General features: G+C 37.6%; 1 protein-coding gene across 4 annotated transcripts in view; it reads left to right on the top strand.

Moving 5' to 3' along the window:
- GALK2 (galactokinase 2) overlaps positions 1-17163 on the top strand; it is a 140896-nt gene that overhangs the window by 35947 nt on the left and 87786 nt on the right. For 3 of the 4 annotated variants that reach the window (XM_082620106.1, XM_082620104.1, XM_082620103.1), the window contains 2 exons: positions 401-491; positions 3358-3504. In XM_082620106.1, the coding sequence (XP_082476232.1) occupies positions 401-491; positions 3358-3504 (238 nt within the window). The remainder of the gene's footprint in view (positions 1-400; positions 492-3357; positions 3505-17163) is intronic. The other variant, XM_082620105.1, reaches the window with a different exon arrangement.

Genomic DNA, 17163 nt, shown 5'->3' with positions numbered 1-17163 from the left:
GTAGAAAGTGTGGGGAAAGGAGGCTTTGAGTACTTCTGTTCTAGTAAGAGGTGTGCCAAACAGGCCCAAAGGATAAGCATTTATGTGGTTTACAGCAACTTAATAAGGACCATCATGAAATAAAAAGTGGTGTAGATTATGCTAAAATATATTGGGTCCTCTCCCTTTCAGGAAATAAAAAGGGTCAGTTGAAAGTAGTTTAGTTATTAAGGTCACTACAACTTCTCTTAATTTTTAGCAGCTGGAGATGTTTGGTGTTTTTGTAGACTGAAGTACGAATATGGGAAGTAAATGGAAAATGAAATTTCAGTGTTATTGTCTTGGCACAAGATGGCAGCAGTCAGCCATCGATTCTGTAGCGCAAAACCTCTAGAATTAACGGTGTCTTTTGCTTTTGCAGGGACTTCAGTGCTAGTGCTAATAACATCCAGATTGACAAAACCAAGCCTCTGTGGCACAACTATTTCTTATGTGGATTTAAAGGAATTCAGGTAAATCAGTTTATCAGGCACCTACTAGCAGTTGAGGTTATGATGTGTATCATATCAAGACATTTTATTTACTCTATCATTTTTGTCTCCTTTCAATGCTAACTGATGTTTCTGTTCTATTTTGCTAAATAATGTATTTCAGGGAATTGGATAGATGTGACTGTTTCTGGGTGGTGTTCATAAGGGGCTGTAATGACTGTTCATAAGGCAGGTGCAGGTGCATCTGACAGATACCTTTATAGTTTTCAAATCTTGGTTCAAATTTTCTTTTGAAAGATACATTCTAGTAATATTATTTACATTTTGTTCTAGGGATGTATAGGCGTATACTGTAATAGGATTTAGAGCTGGACAGCCCTGAGTTTGAATCTGGACTCTACCCTGCTGTGTTGATTTAACTTCTTAAGCCTCAGATTTGTTATCTGTGAAATGATGTTATTATTATCCCAACAAAGAATTGTTGCAAGGATTACACAGTGCTTGACATATAGTAGGCACTAAATAAATGGAAACTTAGTGTTGTTATTACTATTACAGATGGGGTTAAAAAAATGTAGTGGAATTTATTAGAATAAGTATTTTCCTAGAAACACTGAATAATTACTTTGAACGTCTCTAATGTCATGTACAAGAACGAGAAAATGAAAAATTTCCACTTTCTCTCCTAATTAACAAAGTATGAAGGACAAAAAGAAAATTGATTTGCTAAGTCAATTTGATTTGTTTGTTAAAATTCATGTTTTACAGAGCTTGTGTTCCTTACTGCCCGGTGGTCCTATTGGAAACTTTGTTATGAGTAGCCTAGGACTCAGTGGCATATCCATTACAGATATGCATCACATTTATTTCTGATGTATAGTCCTGTACTCTAATTATCGTTGTTCTGGTCTTAGACTTCCTTCCTTCCTTCCTTCCTTCCTTTCTTCCTTCCTTCCTACCCACCCCCCCCTTCCTTCCTTTCTTTCTCCCAGACACATGGTAACAACTTACAGGAAAAGTTATTGGCAGGTTTTAAATCTTCAAATCATTTGGCTTGTCACATGCATTAGTGGGAATTACAGTATTTGGAAGCATTTGCTTGGCAAATGCAATTTCATATTCCTTATAGCAACATGCCTTTTGTAGTATATGGATAAAGTGACCTAAAGAACAAATGTTGCTTTGTGTTGTATTTGAGAAATTCAGGTCTTACAGCTTTCCTTTTCGATTTGACAACTTATGTGCAAAAGCAGGTCTGTTTAATAAATGTTTGGCAGAGAAGTAATTTAAATGTTAGCCTATTCAGAAACCTTCAAATTCAAATACTAGAAAGTTCCAGAGGATAATCTGTTTATATTAAATTGAACATGTTATCCTTTTGGGATAGCACTATTACTGACTTTGGCAAAACCCATTTGCATTTTGAATCTGTTGTACATTTTAATTTAAACATTGCGTGATAAGTTTGTAAGTATGATTCACATTCAAGACACCCTGTGGATCAGTTCACGGTTAAATATATAGCATTCTCCAAGGATTTTTTTTAAACAAGCTGTCGGATGTTCTGTACGAAAGGGCATTGGCAGCAGCAGTATTTTAGTTTATAATTTGTTTGTATTTCTGGAAAGGAAATTTTTAGGTGGTTTGAAATCAAGAAGAGAAGTACATCCAACTGAATCTCTTCTTTTGTGGTGGATGAGTTTTGCCAGCTTAGGGGAAAAAAGACAAAAAAAATAAAAAGGAAAAAACCAGTCTTTTATTTGCAGAGTTTTGTTGTTACTTTGGCTATTCTAACTAGTTTATTGAAGTTTCTCTGAAGAATAATATGTATGATGAAATGCATAATTATGTAATATAATAGTATTTTTACTTTGGTCTTGAGCCGTTTGAGTAATTTGTAAACATGATGGTACTTTTTCTTGAGGAGGAGATGACCTTGAATTTATTTTAATTTTTTGAATTTATTTTTAATCCTAAACTACAAAGGATATGATATGATATCATCCTAAGTATCTTCATCTAAGTATCTAGAGCTTTCCATCTTGAGATCAGAGTCTGATTATTTCTTTGGACTTCCCTATTTGTAGAAATAGAATTTCCCTGCTTTGTTTAGAGTCTGCATTCTCATTTGTGGCTGAATTCTAATTTGGCTGTCTTGAAAGCTACCATATGGCTAATTTGTATCTATAAACCCTAGTAAATATCTGGATTTCCTCATATAGCTGACTTACATTAAATCACAATGACAGTATGCTGGCCCGGGTTTCTGACCACAGTGAGAAGTTCTCAACCAGAAATCAGAGACCTGGATCCTACTTCCAGCTCCCTATATGTGATCTTGAGAAAGTCTCTAAATCTGCTGGTGCCTAGGTTTTTCCATAAGTAAAACAGAACTGAGAAAGTTTGGAAGGTCCTCTGAAGAAAAGTATTCCATAAAATACTCCATAGAAACAAACCACGGCTTAGTGTTAGACTTTTACAATGACAGAGTGTTGGGATGTGCTACACAGAGATTTAACCTGCCTCACTAATAATTGTGTATTTCTTGTCTTGCTACTTGAATTATAATTGTTTAATATTTTTCCATATTTGTTCAAATCAATTAATATTCATGAAAAAGATCATTCAAAGCAATTTTAGGAAATGGATCAGTAGCTTTTTGTTCAACAAAGTAAAAATTAATCTTCAGATTATAGTGCCCTGTGGCCAAGAGCCATTAAATAAAATGTCATGTATGGACTCAGCTAGAATGAATTGCACAAGTTGTTTCTATAAGTAGCATAATAAGTCCATTGATAGACTTTTGCTCTCTGAGGAATGAAAGAACTTTCTTCTACTCCTTGAATCCAACCAAAGTTACTAGTGCTATTTTTCCTTCTATTCTTAGGAACACTTTGGTCTTAGTGACTTGACTGGAATGAATTGCTTGGTAGATGGAAACATCCCACCGAGTTCTGGCCTCTCCAGCTCCAGTGCTTTGGTCTGTTGCGCTGGCTTGGTGACACTCACAGTGCTGGGCATGAACCTATCCAAGGTAACCAATTTGAATGAGTTAGCCTGACAGAACCCTTTCTTTCTAAAGTATTAGCATCCAAATCTCAAAATTAGAACACCTTTCTTTAATTGAAAAACTTTGTCTTACCTGAAAGGACTGCACACATGGGCATACATTGTAACTTAAGTTCTGCTTGTGATAAACCACAAGGTAGTTGATACCTTCCAAAGAGTAAGCAAATATGTGAAGAGCTGTATCAAAATGCTCTTAGATTAACTAGGGAGATTGAATGCATGGTTATCTTTTTAGATCACCTCATTAACAAATTAGCTTTAGAGAAAGAAATTCTAGGCTTCATAATTGGGCCTACTTATTTTCACCCAGAACCTTCAGGTAAATACTTGACAAGCAGTGGGTAAAAAGGGTAAAGACCAGGAAATAAAGGAACTGAACAGCATATCTGTTTATGCCAGCAGCTTAGTCACTGAAACAAACTTTTAAAAAAAATGTTGCATTGCAAAGAGGAAATACTTATTTAAAGAAGACAGAAATCCTACAATAGGTCAGAAAGCCTCAACTTTACAAGTTCACATAAATCTCTGACTTTGCAGTTCAGAGCAGGTGTGCTCAGCTTTAATTAATGTTTTGGAGTTCTGGTTCAAATAAAATATTATCATAGGTTCTTTTTTATCTCATGTACATACACTACCAAGTTTACAGATGGTTTAGGAATATAGATTGGGCATCAGGCAGATCAAGAGAAAGTCAGCCACATGCTTTAGTCTTCAGACTGCTTAAACTTTCACTTTGAAAATTTGTATGTAAGAGAAAAGAGAAAAATGAAGGAGAAAGCAAAGGCTCAGATAGAATTCTCTTTAGCTGTCATGTGTAACTATACCAGAATTAGTCCTTTGTAAGCAATGGCTCATTTGGAGGTAGGGTACCTTATTTGTTGTTATTTGTTTTTTGAGAGGAGAGAAAGTAAGGGAAAATAAGTCCTTATGTAAAATCTGCTTCCACTGGCACTGTGTTTAACCTGATGGTTTATTTGTTTATTCATTTGTTCATCATTCAGCCATTACTTATCTAGTGACTACTTTGTGCCAGCTAATGTTCAAGGCATTGGTGATATAATAGGTATAGTTTTAACCCTCATAGTACTTATGATCTAAAGAGGGGAATAGAGACAAGTCAATAGGCAACTGTAAGAGAGTGTGATAAGTGGATAAGTCGTGTGCTATGGGAGCAGATCTAATCCACATTTAGAGAACATAGGACATCTAAGCTGAGACAGGGATTAATAGATGTTAGTCAAGAAATACTGATAGCATGATAACACTGATAACATTGGATAGGCATGTTTCAGGTGGAAGAAATATCATGTGAAAATATCTAGAGTAAGAGTGATCATGGCTTGTTGGAGGAAATATAAGAGGCTTAATTTAGCTGAAGCTAAATTTGAATGACAGGGTAGGAGACCAGATGCTGGGCCTTGTAAACCAGTGTTGAGGAATTTGGGCTTTATCTGGATAGCAGTTTGTAATACCATTGTAGCTTTCAGGAAGAGGATAACACAATCATATCTATATTTTAAAAAGACCACCCTGGCTCTATTATAAAATTTAGATTTGAGGGTAACTGTATTAGCAGTAGAGAGATGCCACTTCTAGGGAAGTGGCAGTGATAATGGGGAGAGAATTAGATGATAGATTTAAGGTACATCTCAGACAGAATCAATAGGACTCGATTGTTGATTGGATGTGGGACAGCAAAGAGTCAAGGATTATACCCAGGTCTCTGGCTTGGTGTGATTCACTGGGATAAGGAATATAGATGAAAAAATAGGTTTGAGGGGAAGGCAAAATGTTGAGTATGAGGAATTTGTGAGCATACTGATGGAGTTATACTATTTAGTTACAAACAATATCTCTGAAAGCCAGGAGTAATATTTGGACTTGAGATGGTCCATTTGAGAGTCATTAGTATATAATTGATTTTTGAAGCCATAGGAGTGGAGGAGAACATCCAGTGGAAGAATGTAGGCACAAAGATAAGGAAGAATAAGACAAGTTCCACAAGCATGAACATTTGAGGGATGGACAGAGGAAGAGATGTCTACCTGAAGAGACTGAGGAGTAATCAGATAGGAGGAAAACTAGAAAGGATGGGCAACAGCAAAGACAAAAGAATATTTCATGAAAGGAGTAGCAGTGGTGTCAAATGCTGCTGAGAGGTTAAGTAAGATGAGGATAAGAAATATCCATTGATTTCAGCATCAAAGAAGTTGAAGAAGACTTTGGCAAGAGCAGTTTAAAATAGGAATGGATTGAAGGGTTTATGAGAGGTGAGAAAGTAGAAAATTTCAGTGGATACAAAAAGTCTAGATACGCCTGGAAAAAGAGATAATCTAGTGTTTGTGGTAGGGGCTGAGGTCAAGGAATTCATTCCTTTTTAAAGGGAGGATTGGTGAGACTTATTTTTTGCATTTTTCTGGCTTTCTGATGGTAGAATATCTAAGGGAAAAGAAGAAAAGATGAAGAAAAAGAAACAAACCTTTGGAATTAATTCTGGCTGTCTCTGTGTTTCAAAGTCAAAAATAGCAAATGTATTGGATATAAAAATAGACACATAGATCAATGGAACAGAATAGAGAGCCCAGAAATAAACCCATGCATATACAGTCAATTAATTTACAACAGAGGAGCCAAGAATACATAATGGGTAAAGGACAGTCTCTTCAGTAAATGGTGTTGGAAAAACTGGATGTCACATGCAGAAGAACAAAACTGGACCACTGTCCTATACCATACACAAAAATTAATCCTATACCATACACAAAAATTAACTCAAAATGCATTAAAGAGGTGAATGTAAGACCTGAAACCATAACCAGAAGAAAATGTAGGTGGTAATCTCCTTGACATTGGTCTTGGTGATGATTTTTTTGGATTTGACACCAAAAGCAAAGGCAACAAAAGCAAATAAGATAAAACAAAAACAAACAAACAGAAAACAAATCGAGTGACATCAAACTTAAAAGCTTCTGCACAGCAAAGGAAACCATCAACAAAATGGAGAGGCAAGCTACTGAATGGAGAAAATATTTGTAAATAATATATCTGATGAGGGGTCAATATCCAAAATATATAAAGAACACATACAACTCAATAGCAAAAACCCCCAAATAATCCAATTAATAAATGGGCAGAGGATCTGAATAGATAGTTTCCCCAAGAAGACATACAGATGACCAAAAGGCACATGAAAAGATACTCAGCCTCACTAATCATCAGGGAAATGCAAATCAAAACCACAATGCAGTATCACCTCATATCTGTTAGAATGGCTATGATAAAAAGGACAAGAAATAATGTGTTGGTGAGGATGTGGAGAAAAGGGAACCCTTACACACTGTTGGTGGGTATGTAAATTTGTATACAGCCACTGTGAAAACAGTATGGAAGTTCCTCAAAAAAATTAAAAATAGAACTGTCATATGGTCCAGCAATTCCAGTTCTGGGTATTGTATTTATTTGAAGAAAACAGAAACACTGACTCAAAAAGATATATGCATCTCCATGTACACTGCAACCTTTTTTACAACAACCAAGATAGGGAAATGGCCTATGAGCATTGATGGATGAATGGGTAAAGATGATGTGGTGTATATATATACAATGGAATATTATTTAGCCATAAAAAGAATGAAATCTTGCCATTTGTGACAACATGGATGGGCCTTGAGGGCATTATGCTAAGTGAAATAAGCCAGACAGAGAAAGACAAATACTGTATGATTTCACTTTTATGTGGTATCTAAATAAAAATAAATAAACCAAGCTCATAGATACAGAGGACAGATTAGTGGTTGCCAGAGGTGTGGGGTGAGGGGTGGGCAAAATGGGTGAAGGGAGTCAAAAGGTACAAACTTCCAGTTACGAAATAAATAAGTTATAAGGATGTAATGTATAGCATGGTGACTATAGTTAATAGTACTATATTGCATATTTGAAAGTTTCTAAGAGATTAAAACTTAGAAGTTCTCATCACAAGAAAAAAAAATTGTATAACCATGTATGGTGATGGGTATTAACCAAACTTGTGGTGATTTCATTTCATAATATATACAAATATTGAATCATTATGTCATACATCTAAAACTAATATAATATATGCCAATTATACCTCAATTTTTTAGAAATTAAAAAAACAAAAACAAAAACAAACGTACTTTACCGGAACTATCTGACTCCATTGCCTAAAGGGAACAATATGTATATCCTAGTTTTCCATGCTAGTCTAAGTTGTACTGACAATTCTTATATTTTCTAGGGGCTGAGCATAATTGTTTGGAGAGTTTCTTTGCTGTAGTAAGATGGAATCTTGACTGAAAGGAAGCCCCTAATTTGTCCAAAGTCTTTAGTTAAGTGCCAACTGTATACTTGACTCATAAAAATCATAGAACTCAAGGGAATTTAGAGATGAGCTAGTTCAAAATCTTTTTTTTTTTTTTTGCTGATGTACAATATCAGTCAGTGTCTCCATAGGAAACAAATGGCACACAGGGTATAACTGAAAGGAGTTTAATAGACTATTTACAGAGGTGTGGCCAGGATCAAGAGAACCAACTAGGAAGAGTTCTCTTTCTAAGCCAGAAGCCATTATACTTCAGGAGCTGCGGCTATAGAGTAATGTTGCCAGAAATGCATCGAGGTAGGGAGAGTGAGATGGATGGGAATGGCAGTGAATGGGGATGGGCTAGGGGAGTAGTTCACAGAAGTCAGTCTCCTGGGGTACAGAGAAGTATGAGAATGGAGGGATAGGAAGGCAAGCAGAGAATAGCCCGCCTATCTGATAAGAAAATGTCTTGCGAGACATTGGTAACTAATGCCCTTCCAAATGATAAATAATCCCCTCCCAATTATATGTAAATTCAGTACCCGATTCAATTGCAGACAACAATTACTGCAAATGGGGTATGACAAATAGATGTGGATCTTGTTAATTTACTAATAAACTAAATGTTGCATGTCTGAAACCAGTAAAATAAGATGGCTAGTTACCCAGAAAGTCTGGAAGACAAATTATGAACCAAAATGTAGATGACAGAAGAGTATGATGTGATAAAAGACCTATGAAATAGAAAAGCTAGAGACTTCTGGTTTCAAAATGACAGAATAAAGACATATCTACTCTTTCTTTACCTCTCATTCATTGTTCTTTTCTCAAAAAATCATCCCCATACAATAAGGAAAACAAGAAAAGAAGCTCCATCTTTGATAAATCAAGGAGACATAAATTGCCCTAAACCACACGATACAAAGATGGAAAGTGGGTGGAAGGATGGTGCATGACTTCGCACAGTAGAAAGATCAGAGCCAAGTGCCTGTGGAGGGAGGTGCAGATGGAAAGCAAGCTGACTCACAGCTCTCTGGAAAAGCTTAGGAATTAGAGGCACTGGGTATCATAGGAAGCAGGGTGACATGGGGGATGGGAATTTATTTGAAAGTCTTTATGAGGAGCAGTTAGACCCTCAGAGTCCACTCTTACCTGGCTAAATAAGGAGACCTTTTCCCCCATCTTTGCAGGAGTCTCTGGAGAAACAAAGATTATCTGGACTTGGGGACACTGAGCACTGAGAAAGGCAGGACCAGAATAGAATTGAAAACTGGGGGATTAAAGGGCATTCTGCATCTGAACAGTGCAACTCCCTTCCTCTGGTCAGCTCTAGCATACTGTCAGCCTCACCACTGCACACCCCACCAGGAATATTGGAAGATCCTTCCCAGAGGAAATTGAACCATCCTAGAGAAAAGACCTATAGATACCGATGTTTGGTGACCCCCTTCCACAAAAATTCTCCAGCTACCCTATGACCATATCAGAAGCCCATTTACAAAGCTTTTAATCAGGTTTTTAGTGACTCACTCTCTAAGATGATAGGGCATCAAAAGATAGTCGGACTTTGGAAGAAAGCCTCCAACATGAAGTAAACAAAGAAAAAAGGAACTCAGAGGAAACAGACAATGCTGAGAGCAGAAAAATCCTTCAAAGAAGTCATGGTGTCCTCAGAGAGATAAAAGGAAATGTTGCAAAAGAATGTTGCTTTAAAAAAAGAACAAACAATAAGAAAGAACTTTTGGATATTAAAAATATGATAGCTTAAATAAAAAGTTCAGTAAAAAGATAGGAAGAACTCTGATAAAGTAGGAAAAAAAGAGATGGACAGTAAGAGAGAGAAAGGTAGGAAAACTTATAGATAAATTCCAGAAATACAAGGAGAAACAGAGTAAACAGTCATTAGAATAAGAATAATAATAACATTATTATTATATTAATTATATAATAATAATAATATTATTATTATTTTTGCCTCGGCTTGTGGGATCTTAGTTCCCTGACCAGGGATTGAACCGAGACCATGGCAGTGAAAGCGCCAAGTCCTAACTACTGGACTGCCAGGGAATTCCCAGAAAATTATTTTTTAGAATAACATTTTGCCAAAATGAAAACATTTATTCTCAGTTTGAAAGGTGCTCATTGGGTATTCAGCATAATAATAAAAAAAAAACCAAATTATACCTCAGTTAAAAATTTTTTTTTAATTTAAAAAAAGGAAAAAATTTTAAAAATCAAAAAAATTTAATTTAAAAAAAGAAAAAAAACAACCCAAAGTATATCGTCTGGGAATTTTGAAAGTTGAATATTAGTAGAAAACACTAAAAGCTGATTGAGAGAGCATGAGAAAAGAAGGGAGAGATCACAATCAAAGGAACAGGAATGAAAATTACTTTATTAAAAATAGCTTTGGAAGATAGAAGGCAACAAAGTAATGTCTTCAAAATATGAATGAATTTTAGCTTAGAATAAATGAATTGATCAAGTTTAAGGATAGAATAAAATAATCTCAAACATGCAAAATCTAAAAGTCTACAGCATGTAATCCACCAAAACTAGGGAGTAAACCAAGAAAGAAGATGACATGGGAACTTGAAGATGGGAAATCTAATACAGCAGAGAGCAGTTGGGTATTTATAGAACACTGGTGATGAGAAATTGCAACATAACATCCATGACACCCAGAAGCTTAGAAAACACTCTGTGCAGATTAGAACCTGAAGAGGGAGGAAAAAATGGAATTGATAAATCTTATCAGGAAAATAAAGAATTGATAAATCTGACATGTTTGAATGTGTTGAATATGGATTTAACCAAACTTTTTCAGCATAAATTTGTGGAGAAAGGTTGGGTGAAAGGTGAGTGTAAGACAGTTAAAATTCTCATTTACCATAATAAGAAGGCAGTAGGTGAAATTTAGCATGGAATACCTAGGAGATAGTATTTTACTCAGATTATTTGGTAATTTAAAGCAAGAGCTAGTTGAAAGTGTTTGACTCTTGGCACACTGCATTGGGGATGAGGGTGAGAGCTAGGGATTGCTTTTGTTGATGTCAGCCTTTTAGCTCCTTTGATCTTTTAGATTATGTGCATATATTCTTTTGGTAAATATTAAGAAAAGGATAGGGAGAAGGGGTGAATGAAATGAAAGGTAAGAGGGACAGTGGATGACCCGAATGACTGCCTTTGGGGGAACTGGAAGATGAAGACATGAGAAGAGATTCAATGAGTCAAAGTTAGAGATTGAGAACAGATGAGCTGCTGGACTTTGACCAAATCAGAAAGGCCTGGGGAGAGGCTTGTTGATGGGTTTTGGGTGAATCTAAGAATCCAAGAAAATACAGGCATCTTTCACTTAACGGCAGGAATCCATTCCAAAAATTAGATGTTCTGCACAAAATCAGTAGGTGGAGGCCTATTTCTTATTATTTTAAATAGTAAAAATTATAATGCATTGCTCTTCAACTCAAAACCTCTAATGTCCTACAGTCTTACAAAAACACAGTAAAAAATTCCACTAAATAAGTAACTTAGAAATACAATGAAAAATACTTAAAACAGTTTTCTTGAACATCAAACAATTAATATGGTTGTTAACAAGTTTGCCTAGTAGTGCACTGTGTCTTCTCTGTGGACACCTGGTATCCCAGTATGGCACACACTATTTTATTACCAATGTTGTATGGTCAGGCCACTCAAGATGGCTGTTCTCTTGTTCTCTGTACGTCCCCTGCCCAACCAGTTCCTGCTTCACCTAAACCCACATGACTGACCTTCCTGCACATGACTGACCTTCCTACATACATGCCCCACGCCCCAGCTGATGATTGTTGTTATCAAAGGAGTGGTGAGGGGCTTGCCCTTCTACTGGTTTCCCTGGTGACTAATGAGCCCACCTGACATCAATTTCCCTATAACTTGTATTCTCCCCCCCCACCCCGCCCCCGGAGCGAAGACTGCTGCCACCATCCCCTGCACACGGTAGGGTGTCGCTCCAGGACCCTGCTTCGGACTTGTAAGCTCCCCCATCCATTAAACCACTGAGGTCTCTGTTGCTGACTCTGGGCTCTTTCTTCAGTCTTGAATCTGGGCAAGCACAGGCCTTGTAGGCCTGTGGGGTGCAGCCCAACAGCTGTATTTAGGTTTGGGGATATAAGTATATATTTTTTCTTAAATAAACACCTTTCAAAAAGTATTGTACTGGGCTTCCCTGGTGGCACAATGGTTGAGAGTCCGCCTGCCAATGCAGGGGACACGGGTTCGTGTCCCAGTCCGGGCAGATCCCACATGCCGCGGAGCGGCTGGGCCCGTGAGCCATGGCCACTGAGCCTGCATGTCCGGAGCCTGTGCTCCGCAATGGGAGAGGCCACAACAGTGAGAGGCCTGCGTACCGCAAAAAAAAAAAAAAAAATTGTACTGGGAGATATATAAAGTCTATGCAGTCTGAATATCAAAACCCAAGAGATGTTCTATCAGCAAAATGTTAGTTGGGGAGGCATTCTGTAAGGTATGTCCCTACTTCACTGGTTCAGGATTCAGGTTGCTGTAGACTTATGTCTTGTTTCTCTGTGTTCTTGGAGTTGTCCTTGGAGGCCAAGAAGAAAGGACCAAATTGCTCTTACGGATCTTAGAGACAGCTGGCTGGCTTGGGAAACAGGTTGCAGCTCTAAGGCTAGCCTTGGATAGGAAAGTGTGTTTGGTTGGCTTCTACCCACAAATTCTTCCCTCTGCTGAGATCTTGGAAGCAACCATTCAGTGACATTTACTGAACACCTACCACATGCCAGGTATTGCTCTAGGCACCAACTGTGAATAAAATCTGTGAAGCCCCTGCTTTCATGGAACTTACCTGCTGGTGGTTGTGGTGATGGTGGGAGATAATCAACAGCTATACACCTAAATATATAAGATGATATCTGCTAGAGCTAGGAAGAAAAACAGGCTGTGGAAAGGGGAAACTGCTATTTTAGATAGGGAGGTAGGAGAAGTCCTCTCTAAGGAGGAGACATTTGAAGAGAGACCTGAGGGAGTGAGCAGAGAAGGGAGGCAGAAGGAACAGTAAATGCCAGAGACCTAAGGTGAAAGGCTGCTTGTCACGTTCCAGGAATAGCAGAGGCCTGTGAGGAAGGGATGTGGTGAGGTGGGGAGAGGGCAGAGTGGTGGAAGGTGAGCTGAGAGTGGCGGTTAGAGGCCACATTGTGCAGAGTCTTCTTTGGATTTCATTCCAAGCCTAACAAAGCCTTTGGAGGGGTCTGAGCTGAGGATAGCAAGATAGGATTTACATTGATTTCAGTTCTTTCAGCTGGGACTGCCACACTACGTTATCCTGGCAAGGGAGGAAACAAGTTTTTTAAAAAGAAAAAGAAAAGAAAAGGAATGGTCAATGCCATTATGGAACATAAATACACATAGTGGAATACTAACGGAAGACTTAATAACTAAGTATCTATCTCATCCAAGGTGTGAAATATTTTATAAGTAAATGGGAAATAGGGTTGTAAGAGTGGCTCCTTGGTAAAGTTAAACGGGGAAGATTTTAAGTAAGTGGTGAGTTCTAAAAAAATTTTAAAGGAAAGAAAGGCTGTGTCTTGACACAAAGTACTGGGAGGGGCCCAAGGGCATTTCAGGCAGAGTGAACCCATAAGTGCATTATAACAGTTCTCTGAGCCAGACTTATAAATATGTGTCAGCTGAGGCCTAGAAATTCTTATGCAGCTTCATGAAGTTCCTTTTAAAAAGTTATTTGACTACAGGGATGTTTCTAGTTGCTTAAGTCCCTGAACAGATTCAGTTAACTTAATTTCAGGGGCAAATTAATTGTGTAGACATGGGTTGATACTATTTTCAGAGGAGGGTTTTTGAAGTTTGAAATCCATACTGTGCAAGGGACCGTTGAGGTTCAGAAGCAGAGTAACTGGAATGTCCAAAGTTCTGTGCCAAATATGTCCAAATTTTTATTTTATAAGGCCTGTTTCCTTGAGAAAGTTTAAAGATAATTTTTCTTTGCATATAGCTACATTTGAGTTAAATATTTCTTGGCCTTCAGAAAGAGACCTTGTGCTTAAAAAGTAAAGGCATGGTCTACATTACAAAATGAAAAGACTCTCACAATTATACAAAGGTTTAAACTACGATTTAAAGATTTTAATGGCACTTTGCTACACAGTATAAGAAAAATCAGAAAACAATTTGCACTGTCACTAATTATTATGTTTAGAAGTCCATACAAAGACATTGTTTCAGTTTGCTTAGAATAACAAAAACCTCATCCATATAATGGTTAAGAAAAATAGTAGTTTAAAACATTCCAGCCAGATGTTGACTGCTAATGAACTGCAGCAGCCTGGCCTCTGAGAAGATGGTAAATCCAGAGTACAATCTTCGAAAAGAATCTCTTAATTAAGTGTTGAACATGGACTGAAGCCATGTCCTCACTGGTACAAAAACCAGGAGGGCTTAGAGTGAGTACTGGGTGGCCTGTGTTTAAAAATGTTTGAAATTTTAAGTTACTATTGTTAATTAGTAAATATAAAACCATTCACATGGTATTATCAATAAAAAAGAACCAAGTTTCTTTCAGTTATGTGGGATGGTGTTTGTATCTGTGGTTATATTCTTTTTTAGGAGTAGGATTGGAAATGGAATCTTTTATTTAATGATTTTGAGTGATTTGGCTTCACTTGGATGATGTGACTAAGCTATTTGATTGCAGATTAGAAGCCTTGCTTCACAGAGGTTGTTTAGGTCACCTCTGTTTTTCTTCCATTTCCTTTCTTAGGCTAAATGCATGTTTACCTTTAGCATAAACGAAGGCAAACAAGACTAATTAGGGAGAAGCAGTTTGGAGGAATATGGGTCACTGTTTCCAAGTGGTTTCAAATGAAACCATTATTGCTGAAAATTCATATGCATGCCTGGTTGTGTTATGAAATTTTGTTGTGATTCTTAGATTCTTATCATTATTAGGTCACCATGTTCTGATGCCTCCAAACTTTGACTTGCACACTGCACTCACAGCAGTGAGTTAAACATTATTCAGTATTTTAAGAACTAACTGGACCAATGCAGGTGTATTAATACACCACGTATGTGCACAGCCCTTACCTTCTACCTTTATTATATGCAGTTAAAATATAAACAATAAAAATACAAGGGTAAATAATCCCCCCAATTCAGAGGGGTTTGTCATCTATTTCCATGCATTTATGTTTCATGTAGATGATAGTAGCCAATTGATCAACATTTAACCCTATGCTGACCCCCAGACTAATATTTGATAGAGTAAACAGGACAATGAAAAGCTCTCTAGACCTTGTCCCCCTTTGTGACCAATTTGCTCTGTAACTTGGATGAACACCCCCATGCCTCAATTTCTGTTTCTCAAATGAGAGTAAGAGCAGCTGTTTCTTTAAATTCACAGGGGTGAATCAGTTACATTTGCCGAATACTTCCAGTTCTCTGACCTTCCTGATAGGATATTTTGGAAAAGTTTAGGGGAAGAGTTTAGCAAGAAAACAGGTAAGGTAGGAAAATAAATTAGTAGTCAGGGAAGAGTTTGTAACTGCATGGAGTTTTTTTTAAGTGTATTGGTGGTCATGGGAACAGTAAGGAGACAAGCTGTCTCTGTAGATACAAACTGTATCTATTATAGACAAACGCAAAGTAACTCAAGGGAAAAGGTTAACTAATGAAGACTATTTAAGACATGTTCTGGAGACACAAAGATTTGGAGGTTGCTACAGAAAAATATGGACTTAAAGTTGTGCTAGAATTTGTGTGAGAGTAATGCCCCCCCCTTTCATTAAGTACCTAGATGTCTTATATACATCATCTCTAACCTTGCTTTGTAAAGCAAGTTTTATTATTTCAGTTTTGCAGAGGAAAATATAGAGGCTCAGAGAATTTTTTTTTTTTTTGCAGTACGCGGGCCTCTCACTGCTGTGGCCTCTCCCGTTGCGGAGCACAGGCTCCGGACGTGCAGGCTCAGCGGCCATGGCTCACGGGCCCAGCCGCTCCGCGGCATGTGGGATCTTCCCGGACCGGGGCACAAACCTGCGTCCCCTGCATCGGCAGGCAGACTCTCAACCACTGCGCCAGCAGGGAAGCCCCTCAGAGAATTTATATAATGTGACCGAAGACAAATTGCTTGTGAATGGAGTTATCTGGATTCCAGCTCAGGTGGATTTGATTCAAAGTAGATGCATTTTCCACTCAGCCATGCTGTTACCTATGGTGTAATATAATCAGTATTGCAGACATAGGGAGCACACTGGAGACAGGTCCAGCCCTAACATTCTATGATCTTTCTGGTGTCCTAAAATAGATGGAAGTGAATTATAATTTTTCATGTTTATGCCTAATAGTGTGAATTGAATGTTTTTCTATAGGTTGACAAATTTTATACTCTTTGGCAAGATAATGATTATTTTCTCAAATCCTGCTATATCCAAAGTGAAGGGTTGGATGCTTAGGATACAGAAAACCCTAGGTATAGTCCTTAGATTTAATTCATTTACAATTTAGTTGGGGATATTGGATTAACATAAAAATAGGAACATCACACAAAAGTAGCATATACAAATTCTTCCAAAGAATATGAAAAGAGAGAACATTTCCCAACTTCTTTTATAAGGCCAATATAACCTTGAGATCAAAGCAAATGTGCTACCTTGATACCAAATCTGACAAGGACATTACAAGAAAAGGAAAGTACAGGTCAATCTTTCCCATGAACTTAGATGCAAACAATTCTAAACAATATTATTAGCAAATTTAATCCAGTAATATAATAGGATAATATATCATGGCCAAGTTGAGTTTATTCCAAGAATTTCAAATTTGATTTATTAACTGAAATTGATGTAATTTACCATGTGACAGAATAAAATGTGGTAATCTTGATAAAGAAAAGCATTTGAGGGGCTTCCCTGGTGGCGCAGTGGTTGAGAATCTGCCTGCTAATGCAGGGGACACGGGTTCGAGCCCTGGGCTTGGAGGATCCCACATGCCGCGGAGCAACTAGGCCCGTGAGCCACAACTACTGAGCCTGCGCGTCTGGAGCCTGTGCTCTGCAACGAGAGGCCGCGATAGTGAGAGGCCCGTGCACTGCAATGAAGAGTGGCCCCCGCTTGCCACAGCTAGAGAGAGCCCTCGCACAGAAACGAAGACCCAACACAGCAAAAATAAATTAATTAATAAACTCCTACCCCCAACATCTTCTTTAAAAAAAAAAAAAAGAAAAGAAAAGCATTTGATAAAATTTAACATTTGTTCATGATTACAAAATACCTTCAGCAAATT

The sequence above is a fragment of the Mesoplodon mirus genome, assembly GCF_964341445.2.
Source record: "Mesoplodon mirus genome assembly, chromosome: 4".
NCBI lineage: Eukaryota > Metazoa > Chordata > Mammalia > Artiodactyla > Ziphiidae > Mesoplodon > Mesoplodon mirus.
This window is presented reverse-complemented; position numbering and strand designations above follow the sequence as displayed.